General features: G+C 38.6%; 2 protein-coding genes across 3 annotated transcripts in view; both read right to left on the bottom strand.

Annotated features, from left to right (window-relative positions):
- camta1a (calmodulin binding transcription activator 1a) overlaps window positions 1–24,636 on the bottom strand; it is a 424,467-nt gene that overhangs the window by 175,353 nt on the left and 224,478 nt on the right.
- On the bottom strand, window positions 13,384–17,095 carry LOC311073359 (uncharacterized protein). 2 transcript variants are annotated; one of them, XM_084099071.1, is made up of 3 exons: window positions 16,691–16,766; window positions 15,404–16,592; window positions 13,384–14,586 (listed from the first exon to the last, which is right to left on the bottom strand). In XM_084099071.1, the coding sequence occupies exons 2-3, from the start codon at window positions 16,451–16,453 to the stop codon at window positions 14,095–14,097; spliced, it is 1,542 nt and encodes a 513-aa protein (XP_083955197.1). In that variant the 5' UTR covers window positions 16,454–16,592; window positions 16,691–16,766; the 3' UTR covers window positions 13,384–14,094. The 2 variants fall into 2 exon arrangements, with proteins under 2 accessions (XP_083955197.1, XP_083955196.1); XM_084099070.1 differs by having other exon boundaries at window positions 15,404–17,095.

Consider the following 24,636-nt stretch of genomic DNA (forward strand, 5'->3'; position numbering starts at 1 on the left):
ATAATGGATAAAACTTTATGTTAAGCATTTCCATTGAAAAACCACTGTGGAAAAAACATTAATAGTATTTTCTTTCAGCTTTATATCACAGAATTGTTGAATAGTGAAAAAAAGTTATAAGTTGTTATTGAAGAAAACAAGGAAATCATGAAGTGTATGTCATTTCAGTTTTCACTCTTTTGTTGAACAATGACAAAAGTGACATGCTTATAAAATTATAAAATAAAATAAAATAAAATAAAAAATAAAATAAAATTAAACAGAATGAACCTTTTGTCACAAGTTATGTTGTTCTGTTTTTTTCTGTATACCTCCTGTGAACGCATAGAGCATATACTGTATAGCTATGCATATACCATTTTAATAACAGAAAATTCCTGTGGCTTATTAAAACTGTTTAAAAAATAAAATATAATATAAATAGTTATTTTCAGTATTGAACAGATACAGCAACATAAACATAAAGGGAAAAAAAAATCCATAATGCATCAGTATAATGGGCCAACATTTAATTTAAACCTTTTTTCATTATACATTATTAGTATTAAAGGATGTGCCAAAAATAGTGATAATAAATAAATAAGAACCACAAGTCTACAGAGAGACACATACCATCCTCCTGAGCAAAAGACAGGGAGGGAGGGAGAGACAAGAAAGTGGTCGGCAGACAGAGAGAGAGATTGGAGCAGAAAGCACTTCATCACACATATTAGGGAAAATGTGCAATGTTTTTTGTCTTAATCTGCTAAATCACTATGTATAAACAAGTCAAACATTCAAATATTGACCTTCACTAATTTATCCCTGGCACTGCTGCATGCTGATCCCTACAACACAGTGTTTCTGTAATCAATCAGGCTGGGATCAGGCTCTACTTCTGCTGCTGGCTGTGGAGAAAGTGGATGGCTGTCTAAAGCCTTAGACTAGTGGTTCTCAACTGGCGGGTCATGACCTTAAAACGGGAGACATTCAAAAACCAAAACTGTCAATTTTTTCTACTCAACACATTGTTGGTCCTACCATTGTAACTTTAAAGGGACAGTTCACCTAAAAATAAAAATTCAGAAAATACATAAATGTTTATATTTTAATAAAAGTCTTAATTCAATCTGTTCATAATATAAAGCGATCGAGTCTCTTCAGAATATTTGAACTAAACTGCTCATATCATATGGATTACTTTTACGATCTCTTTATGAGCTTTTTGAAGCGTCAACGTTTCAGTTGCGTAGCAGCCAATGGAGGGACAGAAAGCTCTCAGATTTCAACAAAAAGATCTTCATTTGTGTTCCGAAGTCTTACAAGCTTGGAAAGACATGAGGGCAACATTTTTTTTAATAATTTTGTAGAATAAACTATTTTTGGTACTTTCTTGGGTCAGATATTAAGTTAAAAATTAGGTTCTGAAGCCAACACAATTGAGAAAACCAAAGCCATAGGCCACTATCCTCTTCTCTTCCCATTGTTCTTTATGATTGCCTGTTGAATCTATGTGAACCGCTGTTAGCCTGGCTGGCTCTTTCTAAAAGACATGATGATATCTTTACCCATGCAGCAAAGACGTCACAGGGAGAAGCTGATTAACTGCTCCACTGCCCAAGGAGCTCAACTTTAGCAAAGCTCTTTCAGAGATCTGAGAAGTGAAAAGTTAACCCCTGAGAGAGAGTGGTTTCTCTATTATCTCTGAGAATACGACTAGACTCCTTCAAGGACCTTACAACTCAGGGCTGATCTTGAATTGCTGAAATAAAATTGCGGTTTCCACAGCTGTTTTTCCATCGTCGGGCCAAACCATTCTCTCTGTTTAACCATTCCATTCCGTGCCAATCCTGCCCAGCAGATACGGATATCGGCGTTGTCTATCTAAATGTTGTCTATCACATTTGCCTAAAAATGCTTTTTTTTAAATTCCAATTAATTTCGTGAATTATATACGTTTACTTTTGATGGTAAATAAGTAAAAATTAAAATGAATGAAAATTCAGAGAAATTCATAATTGTTTCTTTTAACTAAAAGCAAAGTTTGTCAAATCTTATAAGTTTTTTTAAAAAAGAGTCTTTTCTGTTTAAAAAGCCTTGAAGTTTTGAAGATAGATAGATGATAAAGCCTTGAAGTTTTGAAGATAGAAAGATGATAATCTATCATTTTATATAATAATAAAAAAAATCATTATAAATAAAATAAACTGTTATTACAATTCAACTTCATGTGGTTTCATTTCAATTCAAATTTAAAATAATAAATTGACAGGGAGACATTTTTTCAATTCTCAATTTGCAGAAATGTCCAACCCATACACCGCAAAGACGAAACTCCAACTCTTTCTTGACCTAAGAAAAAAGTACTGTCAAAATGCTGCATCTGTAACGGCATAAGAGCAAAATAGTCTGTAAATTTCCAGATGAAGTTGAAATACTTTTTAATGCTTTATTTAACATCACAACAGACATAATAAATGGAATACTCAGAGTCAGAGTATTAGGCTGTATATGTTATTAGGGAGTATATGTTTTTACCTCACTACCGGGAAATAACCTAATTTATTAATAAACACTCCATCTTTGCTATCAAAATAGAAAAAGATTTTCATATATAAAACACAGTAATTAAATAAGCAAATCAATGAGTAAAGAAATAAGCAAGTTCATGATCAAATAAGAAAGCCCCCCCCCCCACAATAGTATTGTGTATCACTGATCTTACAGGCTGATGATATGACTATGGAGCATATCGCCCAACACTAGTTTTTAACTTCATAGAAATGCACATTGCTCAGGTGGCCCATCTTTGTCCAGAGCATTGTGAGGAACAGTATGAAAGCAAAGCGATAAAGAGAGAAATGGGGACTAAAGTGCAGGGCCTTTGGGATGGAGCTGTCCCCTCCAGACTGCTTGAATGGCAGGCTGCACTCAGTCCTCCCCATGCTGCTCCATTTGCTAGGGTATACTCTGATTTTACATCCGAGTCCCCAGAGCAGCAGAAATCCAAAAGAGCCTGGCCTGTTCGAGTTAGCATAGAGCTTTTGCCACTAATGACCACCATCGGCCCTCAGACCCTCCACAAAGGAAAGCACAACACTACATCAGCAACTTTCACTCAAAGCCATTCCTCACACGGGACCAATGAGGGGTCCTCTCCAGGGGCCAGCCATGTTCTTTGTGGCCGTCTACTGCTGTTATATTGCTGTCCACTGTGAATTGTTTCAGCTTCCTTCCTGTCTGCAATATTAATGACCGATTTGCATGAATTTAGCCATTGTAGTTATTGTCTGCAGTGTATTAAGCAGTTGGTTTTATAGAGGGCTGAATACTGTGCCATTGCAACAAACTACATGTAGCAATGCTACTAACTAAACAACATGTCTCTGTAACATGTTTTTAACCAAAAACTCATCTGGTCCTCTAAATGAACAGATTAACCCCTTAAGTGTCACCGTCCCACCTGCCCATATATATTTAGAACAATAATATCTTAGTAAAAACCTAAAGTAATATTGACAAACTATATATCATTTGAAAGCTTACAATCTCTGGTTTTCATATTTGGTGGCATATTTGGTAATTTGTTTTTTAAAATAAATTACAGAGGAGCAGTAATTTATAAATTTGCAACAAGAATATTTCATATTCATTAGGTGTGTTTAGGCCTTTATTTTGAAATAGAAATAAACATAAAAAATCATGAAAGATTGGTAGAAACCTCAGTTTGTTTTCATGCCAAGAGTTCAAAAGATAACACCAATTAAATTTTATGAGAAAAAAATGTCTGAAAATGTTTTGAATATATAGAAAAATATTATGGATTCTCGATTTGTGATGCTGCAGCGAGCTATAATGCTCTTTTTATGTGTTTATTAGAGGTTGAAATCAAATCAAATACTGCCAAACCATCCATACTATTTCTGAATAGGATGTATACTTCATAAATTGTATGAAATTATGGAAATACATGGTTCAGATCACTCAAAACATACATGAAAATGGAGGTGCCCTTATATGGTCAGTAAGGAAGCTTGGCTGTCCATCTAGTGAAAAAGTTTGGTACTGCGCCCAAATAAAATCTTTCTGAAAGCTCATTTTTTGAGATATCAACCTAAAATTTGGAACACAACTTGTTTAGATTTTTGGCTTTAATTTTCTTGCAGTTTTAGAGTAAAATATATTTTGTAATATATATATTTTATATAAAATATAAATAATTATATTTTTACGTTGTACATTTTCTTAATTGTACAACTTATATAACTTTTTTTCTGTTTCACTTTCATAATTTTCTTTCACTTTCACTTCTACAATAATCTGCCAAATGTATTCTTTAAAACAAGACCAACCATATGTCTATATTCCAAAGCATTCTTGAATTACAACCATTTAAGTTTGGATAGTGATTTTCATGTCTATGCGAAAAAAGGGGGGGTGACAGTTAAGGGGTTAAAAAGGATATACCTATACACCTGATATAGTGTAATGCCAAACAAGCAGAGGAAGCCCTCACCTGAGTGTGTTCCACTCCCTCTGCTTCTTCTGCACTTATTTCCTGTTTGACTGCTATTTAACCAGAGACCATTCTTGTACTCATTGCGAAGTATTGCCAGTTTACCTGCCTTACCGAGCGTTATTTCCTGTTTATCCTGCCTGTCTACTGTGTATGATTCTGCCTGGTTCTCTGTTTTTTGATTTTCTGGATTATCCCCTTTGTTTTGGTTGCCTGATCGGACTGATGTTTTTGATTGGACCTATTGCCTGCCTACTCACTCTTGCCTTTTGGAATTCCCCTTTGTATGTAGAAAGATCTGACTGCTACCTTGGTTTTGACCCTCTGCCTGCCTTATCGTATTTGTTTGTGGAAACTGTCTTTAATAAACTTTCGCACATGGATTCTCACTCAGCCTCAGCGTCCTTGTTACATATATATATATATATATATATATATATATATATATATATAGAGAGAGAGAGAGAGAGAGAGAGAGAGAGAGAGAAAATAGGTTTTTAAAAGAATAAATAAAAGCAAATGATTCCCTTAAAGGTAGGGTAGGCAATTTCGGAACGGCTAGCAATAGCAGCTAGCTTTGAAAGCATGAAATCCCACCCTCCCTTCAGAGCACTCTCCAAAGCCACACCTGAAAATACATGAATGCACAACAGTAGAGTTTGATTACCTCATGTCTCAAAGCACATAACATTACAGTAATAATAAATGTAAACAACTTACAGAGCTCTTACTTCTACCACCTTATTGCTGCAGATTAATTTCAACATTGATAGTGTTGACATAGAAACGCATAAATCTGAGTCTGAGGACATAACCAGCTCCGGGTTGAATGTCACGGGTTGCCATATCATAATTACGGTTACGATATGGCGTGAACGCAGCATAAGCTCATTGTTTTGGTTCAGGAGGAACTGTAAAAGGCGGCTGCTGTTTGTTTACAGCACACAGTGACTGTGTCTACAACGCACTGATGACGTGTGATGTCAGCGCGAGCAGGGTGCACGGAGGTATGGAAATACATATGTTGACAGGCAGGTAGGACATCTTATAGTTGCATTCGGACCGAATGCAATGATTGGACGAACATTTTTTGGTCCTGAGACTTCCACAGAAGGTATATGTACGTTTTAATATTTAGACCACTTTAGACCAATATTTAGATTATTGATTGCTATCAGGATGTGAAGAGAGTTTCAACCGGTATATAAAAGTGTTTATAAAACAAATTGCCTACCCTACCTTTAAGTAACTTCAAAGACATTTTTTGTAGCTTTTGTTGTACCTAATTCATCAGCTACTGCTGTCTGACCAAACACTACATGACTCACCCTGTACTGTCAGAAAGAGTAGAGTTTTGTCAGTGGTGAAACAGTATAATTGTCGCTTCCCATGTCATAGTGAAAGATGGTTTGTAAGGTGCTAGGATGATAAGGAATTAAAGGAAGCATGTCAGAAATGGAGTTAAAGCTATTGGTGCTCCAATGGGGAGTTGAGCAGACCTGATCTCATTACTGTCAGACACACTTTGTCCCTTTAGGGTGCAGGTGACCCCAGTCACTGTGCTCATGGTGCGTATGGACTGGGCTAATCATTCAGTTTTAATCACCAGGATATTCGCTCTTATCTGCTCTCTCTCTCACCCATCAGCCCCTCTGCCTGGCTTGGCCTCTGCCAAGGTCCAGCTCATTTTATTCTAATTGCCTGCGCCCTCAGCTGAGACTGATTTGCCTCATTGTCCTCATCCTTTCTCCATATTTTATCCTCCCTCTGTCGCTTTCCTACCCTTCCTCCTTCTCCAGTATCTTTCAGTCTCTACCCTTTCACCTCGCGTCATCATCCCTCTCTCTCTACTCTGGCCCCTCGTTTCTCTCTACCGCTCTCCCCGTTTGCTGTCATTGTGATTGTGACTGTGTTTCCAATTTTCTCTGCTCTCCCTCCTCCACTGACCCTTCATTCCAGCGGACAGAACAAATAGCCTCTGCGCTGCACGACCACAAAAGCGCGACGGCTGACTGGCGTGCTTCGCGCACAATGATGTGAAAAAGAAAGGCAGTCTGGTTCTATTAGGTAAACCTGATGCATTAAGCCAGAGGCTTGTTTGAAGCAGTCACGTACAGTGACAAAAAAAAAAAAAGTTGTCCAAAAAAAGCACAAAGGCATTGAGAAACTCAGGACGCTGTGGAGGAAAGCCTGTTAGAAATGGTGGGGGCTCACTGATGGCACTAATGTTATCAGCACATACCTGCATCCATCCCAACAATCACTTAAACGGCAGAGCTCAAAATCATCCATCAAACTCTAATGCAGGCTGAGGTTGGCAGATCGAGACCTGTTAAATGTATGAATTTCTCTGAATGTGTTTCTAGCTGGTCCCATAACCACATGCTAAGGAGTTCAGTCAAGAGGTCAGAGTTTGGCTGGTTACCATAACCTTGTGCGCCCTTGCTGGTAGATACTGTAACTACACACTGCACATGGGCATAAAAAAAAGAGGGTACTAAAGATGGTTGCAACACATTTTGCTTTAACATCTGTAAAAAAGATGAAAAAAATATTGAACAAACTCATAAAACTAAAGAAACACATCTCTTTAACATTTACGTGAAGTTTTGAGTAAATATTATGCATCAAATTAAACAAACATCTGCTCATTTTGATGACATAATTTAACATGCACTAACCTGATCACAAATCAAATTATAAACCACAAGTGAATGTAGTGTTAGAATGCACGCTGTGTTATAAACATTCCCAGTCTCCCTTATATCATTCTTCATTAACGGTCATTGAAAAGCAGGATTGAATTCTGGGTACTTTTTTCATTTCTATCCTATAATTTATTTCATTATAGAAGCTGTTTTAGCAGTTCCCAATATGAAATGCACTTGAATTTTATTATCAATAGTCTTGTCATATTATTAAACTCTTTAGCTGAACTTTTAGTGCTACTGATGAAGGACAACTGCTGTTGATGTGGAGAAGTGGTGGATTTGGCCTATCAAGCGTCTGAGTGCTTTCTTCCATTTGATTAGCACTGATTGTAAATGAAATGCTAGCTGGAGTGTGATTGAAAGGTCAGCATGGGGCAATAGACAGAGTTCTCATAATCACCCTTTGTTTGACCGTTCCACTCACCAAACAACACTTAAATAAATGTTATAAGAAATATTATTTTTTGCCACTGATGGAAATTAACTGGATATGGTGTGACACTGAATAGAAAGATGACAATTAGAATAATTGTATCAACCTTCTCAGCCTCTTCATGGTCATCAACCACGTGGCATTCACAAGTTCCATATATAGGCCACTATGGGAAATCCAGAGTCAAAATTCATCTTTGAAATCTTTCTTCTCCTTCTAATCAACAGCCCGATACATTTTCATTACACCTGTGCATAACTCTTCAAATAAAGCACAGAAGCAGAAACTAATTAGTTTTTAATTCATTGACTAATGGCTGCAGCCATCACAGCCTGCTGCAAATGTTCCAACAGTCCTCGTGCAAGTGCTATGTTTAGCTTCGCGTTGGATTCATAACCAAAATAATTCATCATCCCAAGCAGATTAAACTGAAGCGTATAGACCATAACCACAGCAATTTATAACGTTTTGTATCCGTTGATTTTTTCCCCCAGCAAATTCCCACTTTACTACTGTTCTTCCAGATTCCAGATAAATATCACCCTTTTATCAAGTACATACACTTTCTTTTTGCTCGGTTTAATAATTAATATTCAAACTACCCACACGATGTAAAATACGATTGCTGCACAATATTATGGCTGCATGTGAAGCCATTGGACCTCATCAATCAGGGTTCAAGGTTCAAGCCCCTTTGCTCAGTTCGAGATGCAGCCCGCCGTTCTTCCGTGTAGTGTTTGGCAGAAGACAGCTCAAAGGTTTTTATGTTTTATAGTCTGAGCTGTGCTTTGGTCCTGAGGGACACTCTCAACACTGCTTTTCTCTCCCTGAGGGAGTAAATCTTTTTCATCTTTTTCATACATCTCATCATTTTTCAGCCTCTTTGCAGTGGCTTCCAGCACCCCGAAACCTGAATCTTATCTTCTAGTTTTAGGACAAATGGTGTTGGGAGACATGAATCGTATGAAGCATCTTTATAAATAAAGGTCAGCACTTTTGACCTCAGAAGGTCACGTATCGTTATCTAGAGATGCATTTTTGTGCTAGATCTGATCAAAAAGCTGAAGGATGAGTAAATTTCTCAATTTCTATTGAGTTTGATTTGAGTCCCTCGTACAATAGTAAGGCACAAAAAGGCATTCTGGGATGGGACAGCATCCCTGCTCATGAACAGCTCAGTCCCAGTGGTGTCCAAGGGAATGTAAGACAGTGATGAATTAAACAAACTCATCTAAGCTCTCCTCTACAGGCAGGACAAAAAAGCCAGGTCGGCTTTATTTTCCCCTCTACTTTTCAGTTGATTTTTTTCCTCTTTTTCTTTTCTCTTCTGTCCCATTTCTCTCTCTATCTTTGTCGTTTTTTTTGCTCTCTGTCGTTACTCGCTTTCTCTTTCTCTCTCAGTTGGCAGGACTCACAGCCTGATCAATAGACTCCAGCCAGTCTATGCTGAGTAGCTAAGAAAGCCCCTCCCTTGTGACCCAAAATAAGGACATAAGGAATAAAATACATACTCGCTCACTTTCTCTCTCGCTCGTTGCTGGTGACTTCGGTCCTTGTATACAAGAGCAGGGGGGGATGATGGACCACTGCCAGACACAGAGTATCAATGCTGGCAGAGGGCCGTACTGCGAGAGGGATGTAGCAACATAACAGAACACACCAGTCACATTCAGACCACCACAATAATATGCCCCTGCACCCAGCTCGTTCTCCTCCCCTCACTATCCATCTTTCTGTTTTACTTGGACTTTGATGTCACGGAGGTCACTATCGATTTCATCTTTTGGCTCTGAAACAGTAAACAACATAAAACCACAGTTAAACATCCACAATGTGAGATTCCGAGGTGCGGTTTCAGAAACAAACATTTATCACGAAGAAAGAGATGATCATTTTTGGTCATTAACAACTGTTTAGTTCAGGCAAATGCCACGCCAGATTTTTAAAGCGCATCACTAATACATTTTGGAGGCATTCAAATCCGGACTATTATGAAGGACACAATGAAAGTCAGCATCTTATCCCTTTCTTCACATTTTCTTATGTCCCGTGAGTGTGTAGTGAACTGCATCTTTAAAAAATACTGCACTGATAATAGCACCATAAAACAGATAATTTTACAGCTAGGTGATCTCAGTCTTGAATGCACTTGAAAACCATTTTCAAGTGACATAAAGTTTAACATAGCGCTACATCTGCCGAGCCAATGGCTTCCATACTACATGGAGCTGACTATTTAATTATGAAAAGGGAATGAATGGAGATATAGAGCAGCCAGGTCTTCCTTACTCTCCATATTCATCCTTTAAAGCAAATATCTCTGTCAGACAAAGAGAGATCCAAATTGTCTAGTATGTAATACATAAAGTTGCAAACTAAACTTGATTTGCAGAGTGAGTGATGCTTGCCTATGCTAAACTCATAACCATGATGCTAGGGTTTTGTAAGTGGTTGCCAGGGACTAAGTCGTCGGCAAGGCGTTTTGGATGGTTGCTTTGTGCTTACAGGTCCAAGTCAAAAGGCTTTGTAAATGCGATACAAAGTGCACACATTACTGTATGGAGTGAACATGATCATTTTTGCTCTCATTCCTCATATAGCAAACTGTCTGACATTCACTTTGCACACTGTATAAAAAAAATATTTTTCGAAGTTATAAACAAAACAATATACAATAATATTATTGGAGTACGATTTACAAAAAAAATACTTTTTTAGTCTTTCTACTTTTCTTTTCAACTTTCTACTTCTTTGCTATTATTTGTCATATTTACTAGCGATTTCTAAGTGAAAATTGTTTCTACAATTTTTTTTAAATAAGTTATACTGATCAGATCTGAAAAACAAAACGAAATTGACCCTTTGCTGAAGCACCGCCCTCCTTTGGTTACTGTACAAAATGTCCCTTAAGAATGAAGTGGAGAGTGAGATTTCAGTGAACAGCGTGATCTTTAGTAAAATGTGCTCATTAAGTGTAAAATGATTGGATATCATTCTGATACGAGTTGGAATGCATTGTGACATTGCAAAGCATGTTTATATGCCGTTTTTCTTTAAATAAATGGTAACAAGATTCATTAAAAAAAATTGGAAAAGGGGACAATCCTCTCTGGGTACCTTTTGTCACTATTTTAAGTGACCTGACATCCACATTGTAACATATTTTTTCATATTGTGTTAAAACTATCATATCTCTGTTTAAAACTAAACTCACAGATCCACAACAACAGCCATAAGAAAGAGACTCTCAAGGTTCCCCATGGCTGATACAGCCTTACAAACCAATCATTTGAGGTGCAAACAGAAGTGCTATGCTAATGGAGACTCATTTAGAGAGTATGGTATTACTAATGCCCGTCTCTTCCCAGCCACCTTGATTTCAGAGCTAGCCACTTGAAAGTGCACACCATAAACTTAATAGATCAATGTGTATAGAGCACTGCAAATGGAGGGAAAGGCTTTGCTACTTTTAGTCACTAAATTATAATGTACAGCTGGGAACATTTTGGTCATCAGACCTTTACAAAGTGTCAAATGATCTATGAGCAGTCAGGGACTTCTTGAGAGAAGGTATTCAATTCCTCAAAGAAAAAAAAAAAAGAGCAGTACTGCCTACAGTGAACACACACATATACAAAATCCATTTTGTGTCACCATTAACATAGAGGAAGGACATTTTAAGCATTCTCAAATGCCACAGTGATGAATAAATGTCAGTCCATGCTTTGTTATGCTAAATCAATTAGCCACTGGATGGAGAACGCCAAGCACAGCCCTGCAGTTAACTTCACTTATGGCCAATCTCCGAGCTATCTATCCACTTGGCTGAGATTTACATTTTAAGTCACCCAAATTTCTCCCAGAATTGGAAAATTGCCTTAATTAGCCAGATAATTAGTTTAAGCACTGGCTTGCTGAGGCCCAAACATTCAATGTCAATAAGTCTGCGAAGTCAAGGGAAAGTGCAGAGAAAATACAAACTAACTGTGGCGATTTGGACAGCTCTCAGTAAACAGATCCGCTCTGACCGTCTGCACCGCTCCACTATCCATCTCTCCATCTCTGGCGGAGTCAAGCATCTTTTCAAACAAGGACCTCCTGTTGCGTCTGGCCCCTGCCTGCTGCTCAGAGTGAGTGCAGCATGGCAGCTCCGACACCCTGATAGATAGGAGTTGCAGGAAGCATATGGGCCAAGAGGCTGGTTTTCCACCGCCTACTAAAGTATGGCGTACAGCTGCTTAATGGCTTGCATTGATCTGTGGCACGGAAAATTATTTCTCCATTCCAAATACGTGACTCACCTGCCTCCACCTTGCATCCTGTTGATACGCTAGAGATGACGGAGACACCCAACCCATGCCCTCCTCCAGCTGTGCTCCAGATGTGTGGAGGAGAGGAGGGAATCTGGAAACTGGCCCATGCTGAGCAGAGGGGGTTCTGGGACAGAGAGGGGCAGTGTGGTGCAGTGATCACATCAAGTGAACCCTGGGGGCTAGGTTGGGGATGAAGCTCCCAGTGTAAAGAAGCGGCACAGTCATGTGAGAGCTGATGGATGCTGAGAAAAAATTATACCAACATAAACCACATTTAGTAATATATATATATATATATATATATATATATATATATATATATATATATATATATATATATTCAAAATATTAATAAACACTAGCAAATACAATACTTGATTTCAGGTTCCTCACAGACAAATTACTGCAACTCACTAAGCACTGGTTGAGCTAGGACAACATTCCCACTTATGATATGAAAGGGACCCATGCCACAAAAATAAAACGATTATGTACTAAAACATAAACACTACCACCCTTATAACACGATTGTGAGAGAAGTAATTAAAATTGAACAAGGTCCAAGTTTCCAACCAAATGGGAATACGAATCACCATAATGGTGACTTTAAACGAAAGACTACTTATAACAAAACAACACTAAATAAGAGCTAAAACCTCTATTAATTCTAAATAACAACTAATTACATGTATCCATTCATCCTCATGCTTTGCCCAAGCATACATATTGAATCTTTCAAGGACATGGCTTTATGAGTATTCTCCTATAGTAGGATCCATCCATGCTGGGCAGTTTGGTTATTTATTTATTTCAGCAATTTAAATTGTCACAAGACAAAATGACCTAACCCGTACTGTTTTCACAGTAGATCATGTCTGGTAAATCTTTTAGAATCCTGACAATATTTTACAGTGCAGGCCAAGGCTGCCTAAGACAACTGCACAAAGGCCATCATGATTGAGCCTCCAGCACTCCCCTGCCACCTCTCCTCAGCTACGCTGCGTCCAATCTGCACGCAATCCTTCCACCACAAGGCCTGGGCCTGGGACAAACACAGACACTCATGCATGCATGAACAACTGCTGACACATTCTCTCTCTTTTCTCTCTCTCTATTCTTCCCTGAAGAGGTTGTAACCCACGTTAACGGTCAACATGAAAACAATCCTTGGTAATCTCATTTACATTCAAGCCTTTTTCAGAGAATAATTCCTCAATAGTTCAATAGGTCATCACATAGCTAGGTCAAAATTTCCCCATAAATATAACCATTTAAATCTATAATCAGAATCTTCTTTAGATAACCATTTACTATAATGCAAGCAGCATAAAACTTTTTTTTTTTTTTCATTGTTTGACTGACTGACTTAAAATGTAAACTGAATTCCCTTATTGACTCAAAAGTAACAAAATCAGTGGTGGGGAACAGTGTTGGGTATAGTTACTTTGGAAAGTAGTTAGTTAGGTTACAACGTTACCATCAATTAAAAGTAATCAGTTATAATACAGCGTTACCTATTCATAAAAGTAACGCGTTAGAGTACTCATGCGTTACCAAAAATTAAAAGCCGTTTGCAGCGGCTCACACATGCTGCAGCTTAATTGCCAGACACAACCCCCGGCCCCTTTAAATGCACCTAGAAGTCGTGACTCCCGACAATGAATAACGTCAGTCATCCGACTAATAACACTGCAGGATAACAATTACAGGAAAGACAGTCAGCAATAGGCTATTCCACATGGCGTTTTATTTATTTATTATCACAGAACATATTATTAATCAAAATTCGCACCTACCCAGCCCGGGTAGCCCAGGCTACTGTATATGAGCACCACAAGATAACTCCTGATTTTTCTTTAACTTTAAATAATGCAGTTATCAAAGTACAAGTATGCTTACTTGTAAACACAACCTTAAACAGGCTTGCAGATTTAAATCCATTTAGAAATGATGAACAACCAGCCAGCCAACGATCTAACAGAAATTAACAGCTGTCTGTCAAACAAAAATGATAATAAACCGAATTAAATCCTTCACTGCCACACAGGCAAATGACAAATCGCTTAATAGCCGAACTAATTATTATTAAAGTGTCACTCACAGTCACAAGCCTAAATTCGCTTTAACACAGTCCTCTTACATTTACTCTTCAAAGTAGTGATTAAAACGTAGCAGAAGCAGATTTTCGAAACGTTTGTCCGACAGTCGATTTCTCCTGGGAGTAAGAACGAGACTCCCGAGGCTGAAAAGCCTCTCCACGGGTGCGCTGGAGGGTGGTGGGGTATTGAAGCGCAGAAACACTGTCTTGATCCTGGGGAACTTGTTCAACATATCGATCTCGACACCTGACTTAAAATACTCAGCAATTTCAGTGTCCACCGTCTCTGAGACATGTCTGTCCTCTGTAAATGAAAAGAAGTCGGTCTCGACGGCGTCTCCGCTGCTGACGGGTGCAGGTGGCAGTTCGTCAAGCGACGGATGCCCCAGCGCACGGCACTCGGCAGCAAGCAGCACCTTGGCGGCGTCTTTTCTAGTCTCATCTTTTATCCAGCGCAGTTTGAATTTAGGAATGGTCACTGCAGCCAGCAGGGCCTCCTTGCTGTCCAGCGTGGATGCAAAGCGTGTCTTTATGGCCTGCAAGATACAGGCAGGCATTAGAGATGCGCGGATGGAAATTAAGTTATTCAGAATATCAGCAGTGAACTCCGTCTCCGATCGGCGCACATGGACAAAAATAAATAAAATATTTAAATAAATAAATAGCCTAAATTAAACGCACTTCGGCAAACCTGACCGTACAATATTTTAATTGTAGCCTATAATAGAAAACGCATTTGGCACATCATTTAGGCTTTTTCGTTGGTGCACCATCAGCTATGCCTACAAAAGACAGATGAAATTTAATATTAATAATTGATCCATGTCGGTATACACAGCCTAATATTTTACACTTAGGCTATAATTAAAAAATAGCCTACAAAATCAAGATAGCCTATTTACTTTTTATTTATTAAATCCATCCAGGAAATTGGTTAATGAAACATGGATTAAAATTAAGATACAATTAATACAAAACGAAATTCGCTTTAACGAAAGGCTTTGTGCTTTCTTTTTGAGGTCTCTGTGAAAGTTTGAAAGTCTTTTAGTGCCGCGGCGCTTTCAGGGTGGTCGCGTCCGTAATGGAGAAGAACTGTCATGTAACATTGTTTTTTCCTCATAAATGACAAAATACTTAAAAAAAATAAAGACAAACCATAATTTTTTTTTTTTTTTTTAAAGGATGGATTTATAGCGTTTTGGGGAAAAAATGGATGGATGACCTTCTATTGCCTTTGTTAATTCTCATTTTTTGAGTTTGTCACGTAAAGTTACCTCCTTCGCCTAAAAATATTTTAGTAAAGCTTGGTAATAAATGAGCAAAAACAAAAAACAGACGAACAAACAATTTTACCTCAACTATAACATCAGGCAGGCCAGATGTCATCCGGGAGAGACTGTCTTTTAAATCCAGTGTTTTTGCCATCAGGGCCTCCAATGTCGGCAAGATCGTTCCATAAAAACAGTTTTCCTCCCCTTGAAGAATATCCAGGGCCATGGCCAGCGGTTTGAGAATCACGCAGTACTCTTTAATAAACTGGTACTCCCTGTCAGTTATGCACCTGATGCCCAGCTGGGTGCACAAGTTGTGCAGGTCAGTGATGGGGATGTCCATGACCCTGCACAAAGCCTCATAAAAAGAGTTCCATCTGGTCGTCGTGGGAACCAGCAGCTTTCTCCTGCTGAATTTTTCCACAGTTTCTGATGCATATGCTGATCTGCTCGCTTTGGTCCAGAGTGCCGAACATTTAGCAGTAGCACTCCTGTATACTGCTCTTGTGTCACTGTTGGAAGACAGCCATTTTTCTATGTCAGTGGTGGATATCAGATTCAGCGTATGAGACGCGCATCTGTGGTGAGGAGGGAGACTGATCATGCCATCACCATCAGAGCTTGACAGCACATTGTTTATATCCTCGAAAGTGACACTTTCACTCCGATCTTCCTCCTCCTCTGAGTCCGAGGCCGTTTTGTGAAACACCTGGAACGCCTTCACAAAATTAGATCCATTGTCAGTTACCGTGGCTGTCACTTTCCCACCAAGGCCATATGACGTATGAATTTGCTCGATCTCTCCTGCAACTATATCATACGTGTGCCGTCCTCTCACCCGCCTACATGCGATTGCAGCTTTCCCCCGCTTCAGAGTGGATGGATGTATCCAGTGTGCCGTCATTCCCATAAAGCTCTTATTATTAGCTGTCCACAAATCTGCCGTGGTAGAAACAAAGTCCAGTTCTTCAAACGTTTTTTTCAGTTCTTTCTCCATGTCTATGTAGGATTTGTCCAGATAGCTTGCAAATGTTTTGCGGTCAGGCACTGTTCCCTCTGTGTTACGTGTAGTTGGGATTTTACTGATTAATCTACGGAAAGATGGAGACTCCACAGTTGTAATTGGAAGCATCTCCTCGACTACATAACCGGCCACAAGTTTGTGAACCTCACTGATGGGGACTGTTTTAGCGGAGTTAAAACTCAAACGCTGTTGCTTTGGAGCTGGTGCACCACCGTCGTCCTCCTCAGCAGGCTTTGCTACCAGAGTGCTAGATTGGTGTTTGGATGCGAGATGTTTTTTTAAATTTGAGGTAGAATTTTTGGCGGTCGACAGAAGCTTTTCACCAACACAGAGTGTGCATTTTACCGTTATGTTCTTTTCCTTTTCGTTGACAAATTGAAAATAATGTGCGTACTTCCATAAACCAAACGCTGTCCTCTCTGCCATCTTGCCGGGAGTTCGAAAAAAAAACACACACACACACACGCGCGCGCAGGGCACAGACGTATCACAGCCATTGACTTTACGATCACAGAGCTTCGGCTCTGCTGATACATCCGCAGGTGGCACAGTAGACCTAGGCCTACTGTCTGACAAAAAGCAGGCTGCAGTCGGGATTTTCCTTTCCTTAAAATAACGGATTACTTTTTTTAAAAAATAACGAAGTTACTGATTACTTATGCACGAAACTAACGCGTTAAGTTACACATTTCAGGAAAAAGGTAATTAGAGTACTCTAACGCGTTACTTTGTAACGCGTTACCCACAACACTGGTGGGGAAGTAGTTAAACTACAGGCAAGCTACATTTACACACGCACACACACACATGCACGCACGCACGCACGCACACACACACACACACACACAAACAACTGTTCAAAATATTCGAGGTCAGTAATTTTTTTAAATGTTTTTGAAAGAAGTACTTATGCTCACCAAGGTTTTACTTTTTTCATGAAAAATACAGTAATAACAATAACATTGTGCAATATTATTGCAATTTAAAATAATTGTTTTTTATTTTAATATAGGCTGTGTAATTTATTCCTCTGATATCAAAGTAAAATTTTTGCATTAATATGAAACATATGGAATTAATATGATCACTTTTTATAAATTTTTATCGAGTGCTTGCTGATTAAAAAAACGAATTTATTATTATTAAAATATATTTTTTAATCTTACTGACCCCAAACTTTTGAGCTGTAGTGTAAGACAAACAGAACCTCAGATACTTTGATCTCCTGAGATATGAACAACACAAACACATTCAGCCATTTGTCTCCACACCCCACAGAGTAAAGTTGCGGGAAAGCTTTCCCTCCTGTCCATTCTTCTCTTCACTCAGTTTACTTAGAAAGACTGTAAACTATTATTATAATGTTCTATGTGAATGCAAGTGAATTAACAGTCATGATTGGTATCATTTAAAATGTCTTAGTGCAACTGCTACAATGGTCTCGTCTCCACAGAAGTAAACCAAAAGGTAATAAAGGTTGTCACAATGTCCTCATACACTCAGCATTACGTATTTTCAGGTATTTTCATTGTCAGGTATGCATTAAGTACAACTAATAAAACTAAAAAACACTCTTTATGCAGTGCAATAAGATTCATATATATAGATTTATTGCTCAACTAAATATTTTGTAACAAAAAAAGTGAAAAGTCTTGAATGAATATGATTCTTTTTTACTTTCTTACTTTTTTAGTTAGTGTGTAATGTTGCTGTTAGAGCATAAATAATATCTGTAAAATTATAAAGCTCAAAGTTCAATGCCAAGCGAGATATTTTATTTAACAGAAGTCGCCTACATCGAACGGCCCGTTTGGACTACATCCCTCTACTTCCTTCTTTAATGACGTCAGTAGAACAGTTTTTTGACTAACCTCCGCCTACCGAAATTCGTTTATGTACTTGCGCACTTCTTATAACTTACTGTGTTTACTCAGCTCTTACGGTGATTTTCTGAAGTAAAACTGACACTTCATCTTTTGTGTGATGTACAATAAACTTTATTAAACTCATCAGTATATGTTTGATCATCATTCGGACCTGGTCCGAAACAGCAGACTTGTAGGTATTAATAAATAATGGATACATACAAGCAGATGACAAATACGTTATAATAACCGTAATTAAACTACTAAACTATACCTGTTCCATCTCTATACAGCACTCTGACTCTGTAGGCATTATTGTCCGACTCGAAATGAACACCGTTACTGAGAGTTTCTGATATTATCATCATTCCGTGAGATGAAATTGTCCTGAGAGACTGAGCGCGAGCTCATGAAGCTCCGCCCCCTGGGTCGTCCAGCAGCAGCTTATTTGCATTTAAAGGGCACACACTAAAACAGCGCGTTTTTCTGAGCCCCAAAAAATGACAATTTAAACATGCTGTAAAAAATGATCTGTTGGGTATTTTGAGCTGAAACTTCACATACACACTCTGGGGACATCAGAGACTTATTTTACATCTTGTGAAAAGGGGCATAATGTGGGACCTTTTAAAAAAATGATTTATCACACTACTTTTAGTAGTTAATAATAGTGCACAAAATGTTACACAAAAACTAAATTAGACGAGCAAACACAAATGGTCTATATGTGTGTGTGACAGTGCTGAGTACATGCCAGGATCAGACCTGTGATTTTATGTCATGATGCCTTGAGCTGGAGTGAAAGAAAGTGGATAAAATAGATAACACTGATGCAAGTGTGCTATAGTCTGCAGAATCTTATTTCGGTGCTCTGCCTTCAAATTCATCCATCCTATTTTCTTCTTATACTTCCTGTCTAGTTTCTCCTCCTCTCTCATTTTTTACACAGCTCACCCTGTCATTTCTTCTTTGTGGTCTCTCCTCACTTTAGTCTTACCCTGACAGTCATCTTCCGCTGATGTTTACAAGATTCAACCTCTGAACAGCCGTTGCCTAGCATGCCATCCGTGATTCAATTAGTGCGATTAAATCACAGATCCTTAATTAAGCCTTTTAAAGGAATCAGGTGGTGTGCTGGAATCCTGAGGAGGGGCCAGATTAGATAAAGAACAGTGAGAACATATGAGGTGGAATTGGTTTAGTGCCATCCAGCCGTGTCCTATGAGGACTGCCAAAGTAAGACTCAGTCAGGACTCTCAGGAAAAAAACAGACCTCACCTCTGTATGGGGCTGCAATCGAGGCATGAGAAAATGGACTGGTCTGAGAACAGTGTGTGAGCACAGAACAGCTCAATAGAACCACATAGAGGGGAGCAAGATCAGACTTTGACTTAAGAGAGACAGATTGAGAGAGAAAATCAGGCCGAATAGAGTGTCCTAGAGTGTTCGCCTTGACAGGAGAAAAGAATCTGAGATTTGAGAATGAGGTTTAGGGTTAAAATCAGAGAGAAAAAATGGATGAATGTAATTTGAATTCCCGATCTTAGAAAGTTGGTTGGAAAAAATGAGAATCACTTAATTTAAATACAGTTTGTTGCTATTTCAGCACATTCAGGACTTAGCTAAACTGGATTGTGAGTAAACTGGATTGTGAGTTGTGAGTGAATAAGGCACAGATTTTAGTGTTGAAATCTTCCCTTGAATTCACCTTCAGTTACTGTTTAAAACATCATCAATGAAGGGTTTTTGATTTTGTCAACAATAGTGAAGATGAGACGAAAATATGTGCATCATAACGCTAATTTAATAATTTCATGAATTATAACATGCTCTTGGTGAAAATATGACATATTACACAAAATATGAACAATACACTAACAATGTTCCGATTTAACAGTAATCAAACATGCTATTTTCATTAAACTCAAATTAGATGCCAGTTTAGTCAGAGTAAATCTGACTAAAATGAATGAATATGATAGGACTAAATTAATAAATGTAATAAATCAGTAAATGTATTAATATTAGTACATTTACTAACATAATAAAAAAATGTGTACACAATAATTGTATAAGCTTTCTTGAAACGGCAAGCTTAAATTTATTTGCCTAGCCTTACACAATTTTGGAAATCAAAGTCATGAGTGCTTCAAAGGAAGAACTAGTTACTGGATTTACCCAAATTTGTAAAACTTGAGGGCACTGAATCTTTGAAGGATATACAAGAGTTGTTTGAGACACTTATTAACAAGTAAACAACATATCCTTGAATACCTTGCTTTGCTCACAGGTTTATATATGATTTCAGAAGTGGTTGATTGCTTTAAATGTCAGTCAGACAGCCTTCCAGTTAAAGTGGGTGGTTCTTGGCTGAAACCATCTTTAATGTGGATAAAAATTCATGCTGATGGGCAAAAGTTTTTGTACACAAGATGACTGGTAAGAGTACATACAATGAGTTATCAGTAACCAGACATGCACTTAAGAGGCAGAGCAAATGCAGTACAGTATCAGCTTCATTAAAATGGCTATCATATTTCAAAAGCTCAGGTAGAGATGTCATCCAAGTCTCTCAGAGAGGGACAATGCACCGATATCTAGTCAGGTGTGTATTTAATCAGTGTTTAGAAATCTTCAGCCTGAGGATCAGTGCGATAGCCTCTCAAACTAACACACACAATGGGTGCTCACTCTATCCAACTGATCTCTCACTCTAGATGACAACATTAGAGTGTCGTGCTATTTGCATATGTTTTAAAGGATTCTGATGTGTCACATTCATACATAATAAATAATAAAAACCTTAAACCTGCGCCAGGCTCAGCAGTAATCCTCCACTGCCCTAATTGTGGAGTGAAATCACCTGCTTTTCCTCTGCTATGACAGAACGAGGCAGGAAAGAGGAAGCACAACTAAATCTGCTGCCCCATTGAGATTTACCATCAGACACTGAAACAGTAGGTAGGATCCTCATTTTCTTTCAGTTTTTCATTCTCTTTGTCACAGAGATAATCACAAATAAAGAAGAAGAGGGAAATCTTCTCTTCTGTGTTTCTGTAAATAACATTAGAGAGCTGATTTCTTCAGTTGGAGGGATGTGGGAGAAGGAACTGATGTTATTGTGTGTGAATCAGGGTAAACAGGAGGTCAGGGAGAGGGGGTGTAATGAGACTAAACTCCTTTAAAAGAGACAACGCCACAGCCTTGACTGCACACACGCTCACACACGATCACAAGGACAAAGGCAATATGCTAAAAATAGCTCAGTCTGTGTGCAGATTTCTTGACATACAGAAAAAGATCTTATGGGGCTATAATGATATATGCCATGATATAGGCATACTCAGATACAGACACACACAGGCTTGCTCTCTTCATTTGCTCGGTGTAACAAAAGGCTGACATTAACGTTGAGAGACACAATGTTGGACCAGCACCAAATCACTTCCTGTCACCCGACACAACCACATAAAAGAGGGTACCAAGCGAACCAGAAATAATTCCTTATAATTAAATTTTGAACTAGTTAATTCAAATGGGCCCTTGCCCATCATACATCCAAAAACGCACATTGGGAGCTCCTGGCAGACAGCGCCCTTGGCCCTGTCTATTACTAGCCAGTGTGAGAAGACAAGTCCAGATCGTGGGCTGTACTGATTAAAGGAACAGTTTAACCACTGTTATGCTATTGTAATATGGGGAGGAAAAAAATTACAAAAAAGCTATCTTTAAATGCTTCCCTATATATACCCCAATTTAGTGTGGGGTAACAGTCCATTGAACACAAATGGAGAATTAAAAGAATCAATACAAATGACTGTTCAGGATTATTATAGCTAACTAAAACTAAAAAACTAAATTTTTGTTACTTGAAATAAAATAAACATTAACTGAAATAAAATATTAAAAATATATATATTTTTAATTCAGCTAGTTGCCAGGGCAACATTACTCAGTTTAATTAAACTTGTACTAAAATAACTAAAACTAAAACTAAAATAAAAATTTATTTAAAAAAAAACTATATAGACACAAAAAAATTGACAAAAGCACAACAAAATCACTAAAACCTCATACCACTCCTCCAAAATGGGCTGAGGTCAAGCAGGCGGTACACCAAGAGAGAGTGGCATCAGCACGCGGAACAAATGAGGTACCTTATAAGGCAGTGGTGACCAACCTTTTCAAGCTGAAGATCCCTGACCTCAGCCTTAATGAAAGGAAAGATCTACCTATCGAAGAATAGATAGAAAAAGACAGCCCAGATTGTACTTTCAACTTGAGGCCTTTTATTTAGTATTTTAATTGTATTTGAATTTAATATACATTAAATGTTCTTTTTCCCCCTTTAAACCGGATGCAACCATCATATGATCAGATCATTGTCAGCCATGCCATTGTCAGCAGTAAAGTGCTTATTCTCTGAAGTTTCTGAAGGTACTACCCGTAACATTTTATAAATGAACTGTACTAACAAAATTCTCAACAATCTCAATTAAGTTAAGTGTAGTTATGTCCCATCTTATGCAACATCACTTTTCACAATGCCACCAGAAGGCAAAACTGCTGCAGTAATGTTACTCACTCAATGTGATGATTCAGTGTGATGGCTGTGACTGAATACTGTCTGTGAGTCCTCTGAACTCTGGCTCATAGCTAGAGACAGCCAGTTTGAGGCAGTCTGTGAGGTGTCTGTCAGTAAGGGGGCTCCTGTATTTTGATTTGATTATTTTCATCTGTGAAAATGTCATTTCACTGAGGTAAGTTGATCCAAAGTAGGCACTCACTTTTAGTGCACATGCAGTGAGGAGAGGAAACTTCTCTCTGTTGACAAGTCCCCAAAAGTCACTGTCCCTTGATCTGGCTTTCAGCTCAATGTCATTTTGCAAATCAACCATCTCCATGTCAACTCCACTTGACAAAGAAAATACTTGCTGGAATCTGGCTGCAACCTGTTCTATATCAATGAGCATGAATGGGTTTGAGACAAATGCAGCAATACATTCCATTTCGTTTAACTCACCAAAACGCAGATTCAACTCTGTTGCAACTTTGTCCAGGTGAGCACAGTATTTCTCAGGGTGAAAAACATCCTTGTCTTTAATGCTCTGTGACATTTTTTCCAGGTTGGGAAAGTGTGTTAGCCTCCCGTTTTTAAAATGTGTGATCCAAACACCGAGCTTAGACTTAAAAGCATTTACTGCGCTGATCATGTGGGGCAGGTGTCGGTCTTTTCCCTGGAGCTCGTTGTTGAGTGTATTCAGCTTTGCAGTCAAGTCTGTCAGAAACCCCAGGTCACACAGCCACGCATCATCTGACAGTTTCTTGTGCTCCTCGTTTCTTGCAGACAGAAATGTCTTTATCTCAGGCAGTAAGTCAAAAAAACGCTGCAGGACTTTCCCGTGGCTCAACCACCACACATCAGCATGAAGTAGTAGGTCCCCGTCCGCGGCATCAAGTTCATCCAGTTACGCCTTGATTAAGCGATGCTGAAGTGCTTTTGCTCAGTTTATCAGTTTGACCACCAATGACATTACGTGAGAAAAGTCCACAACTTTCCCTGCCTAGTCCTGCTGATGAATGACACAATGATAAGTCGGGAAAATAAGGATCATTATGACACAGTGCTATAAAACCAAGGCGCACACCACACATCGCCGGTGTGCCGTCGGTGGTAATTGCTACCAGTTTATGAATGGGTATATCATTTTCTCTTACATATTTTTTAAACTCATTGTAAATATCCTCACCTCACATTCTCTCCTTTAAGTACAAAAGAGTGAGGATGTCCTCTTTTGTTGTAAAATCCTGGAATGCCATTCTAACAAAAACAACAAGCTGAGCTGTGTCCACTACATCCAGAGATTTGTCGAACTGCAGTGAAAAATATTCACAGAGTGACAAGTCCTTTAACACCTGTCGATCCACATCCTCTGACAGTGACTCGACCCTCCTTGTCACTGATGCAGGGCCGAGAGCTACAGCACGGAGTGAGACTTTTATGTCGTCTCTGTTTTTGAAATCCTTGAAAATAGTCTCTGCAGTAATGGCCATTGCTTCCTTGAATAATTCGCCATCCTTAAAAGGCTTTTTGTTTTTAGCCAGAAAGTGACACATGAAACAATGCTTCAGTAGCAGCCTTATTTTGATCAGCAGATTTTGTAAAAAGTGATTGCTGGGCCTTCAACTCAGATCTCAGCTCGTCAAATTTACTTGCACGGATTGCTCTCTTTGGCGGGTAGCAGTCTTTAAATTTCGGGTGGTTGGTATTTGTGGTGCCGCTCCAAATTCCCTCTTTTACATAATGCGTGTTTTTTGGTGGCACAACATACATACACACTTATCTTTTACCAAGGTAAAAAGAAATTCCTGTTCCCATTATGGATGAAAATTGTATGTTTTAGCCTTCTTTTGTGGAGCCTCCGC

This window comes from Abramis brama (assembly GCF_963993115.1).
Source record: "Abramis brama genome assembly, chromosome: 22".
Lineage (NCBI taxonomy): Eukaryota > Metazoa > Chordata > Actinopteri > Cypriniformes > Leuciscidae > Abramis > Abramis brama.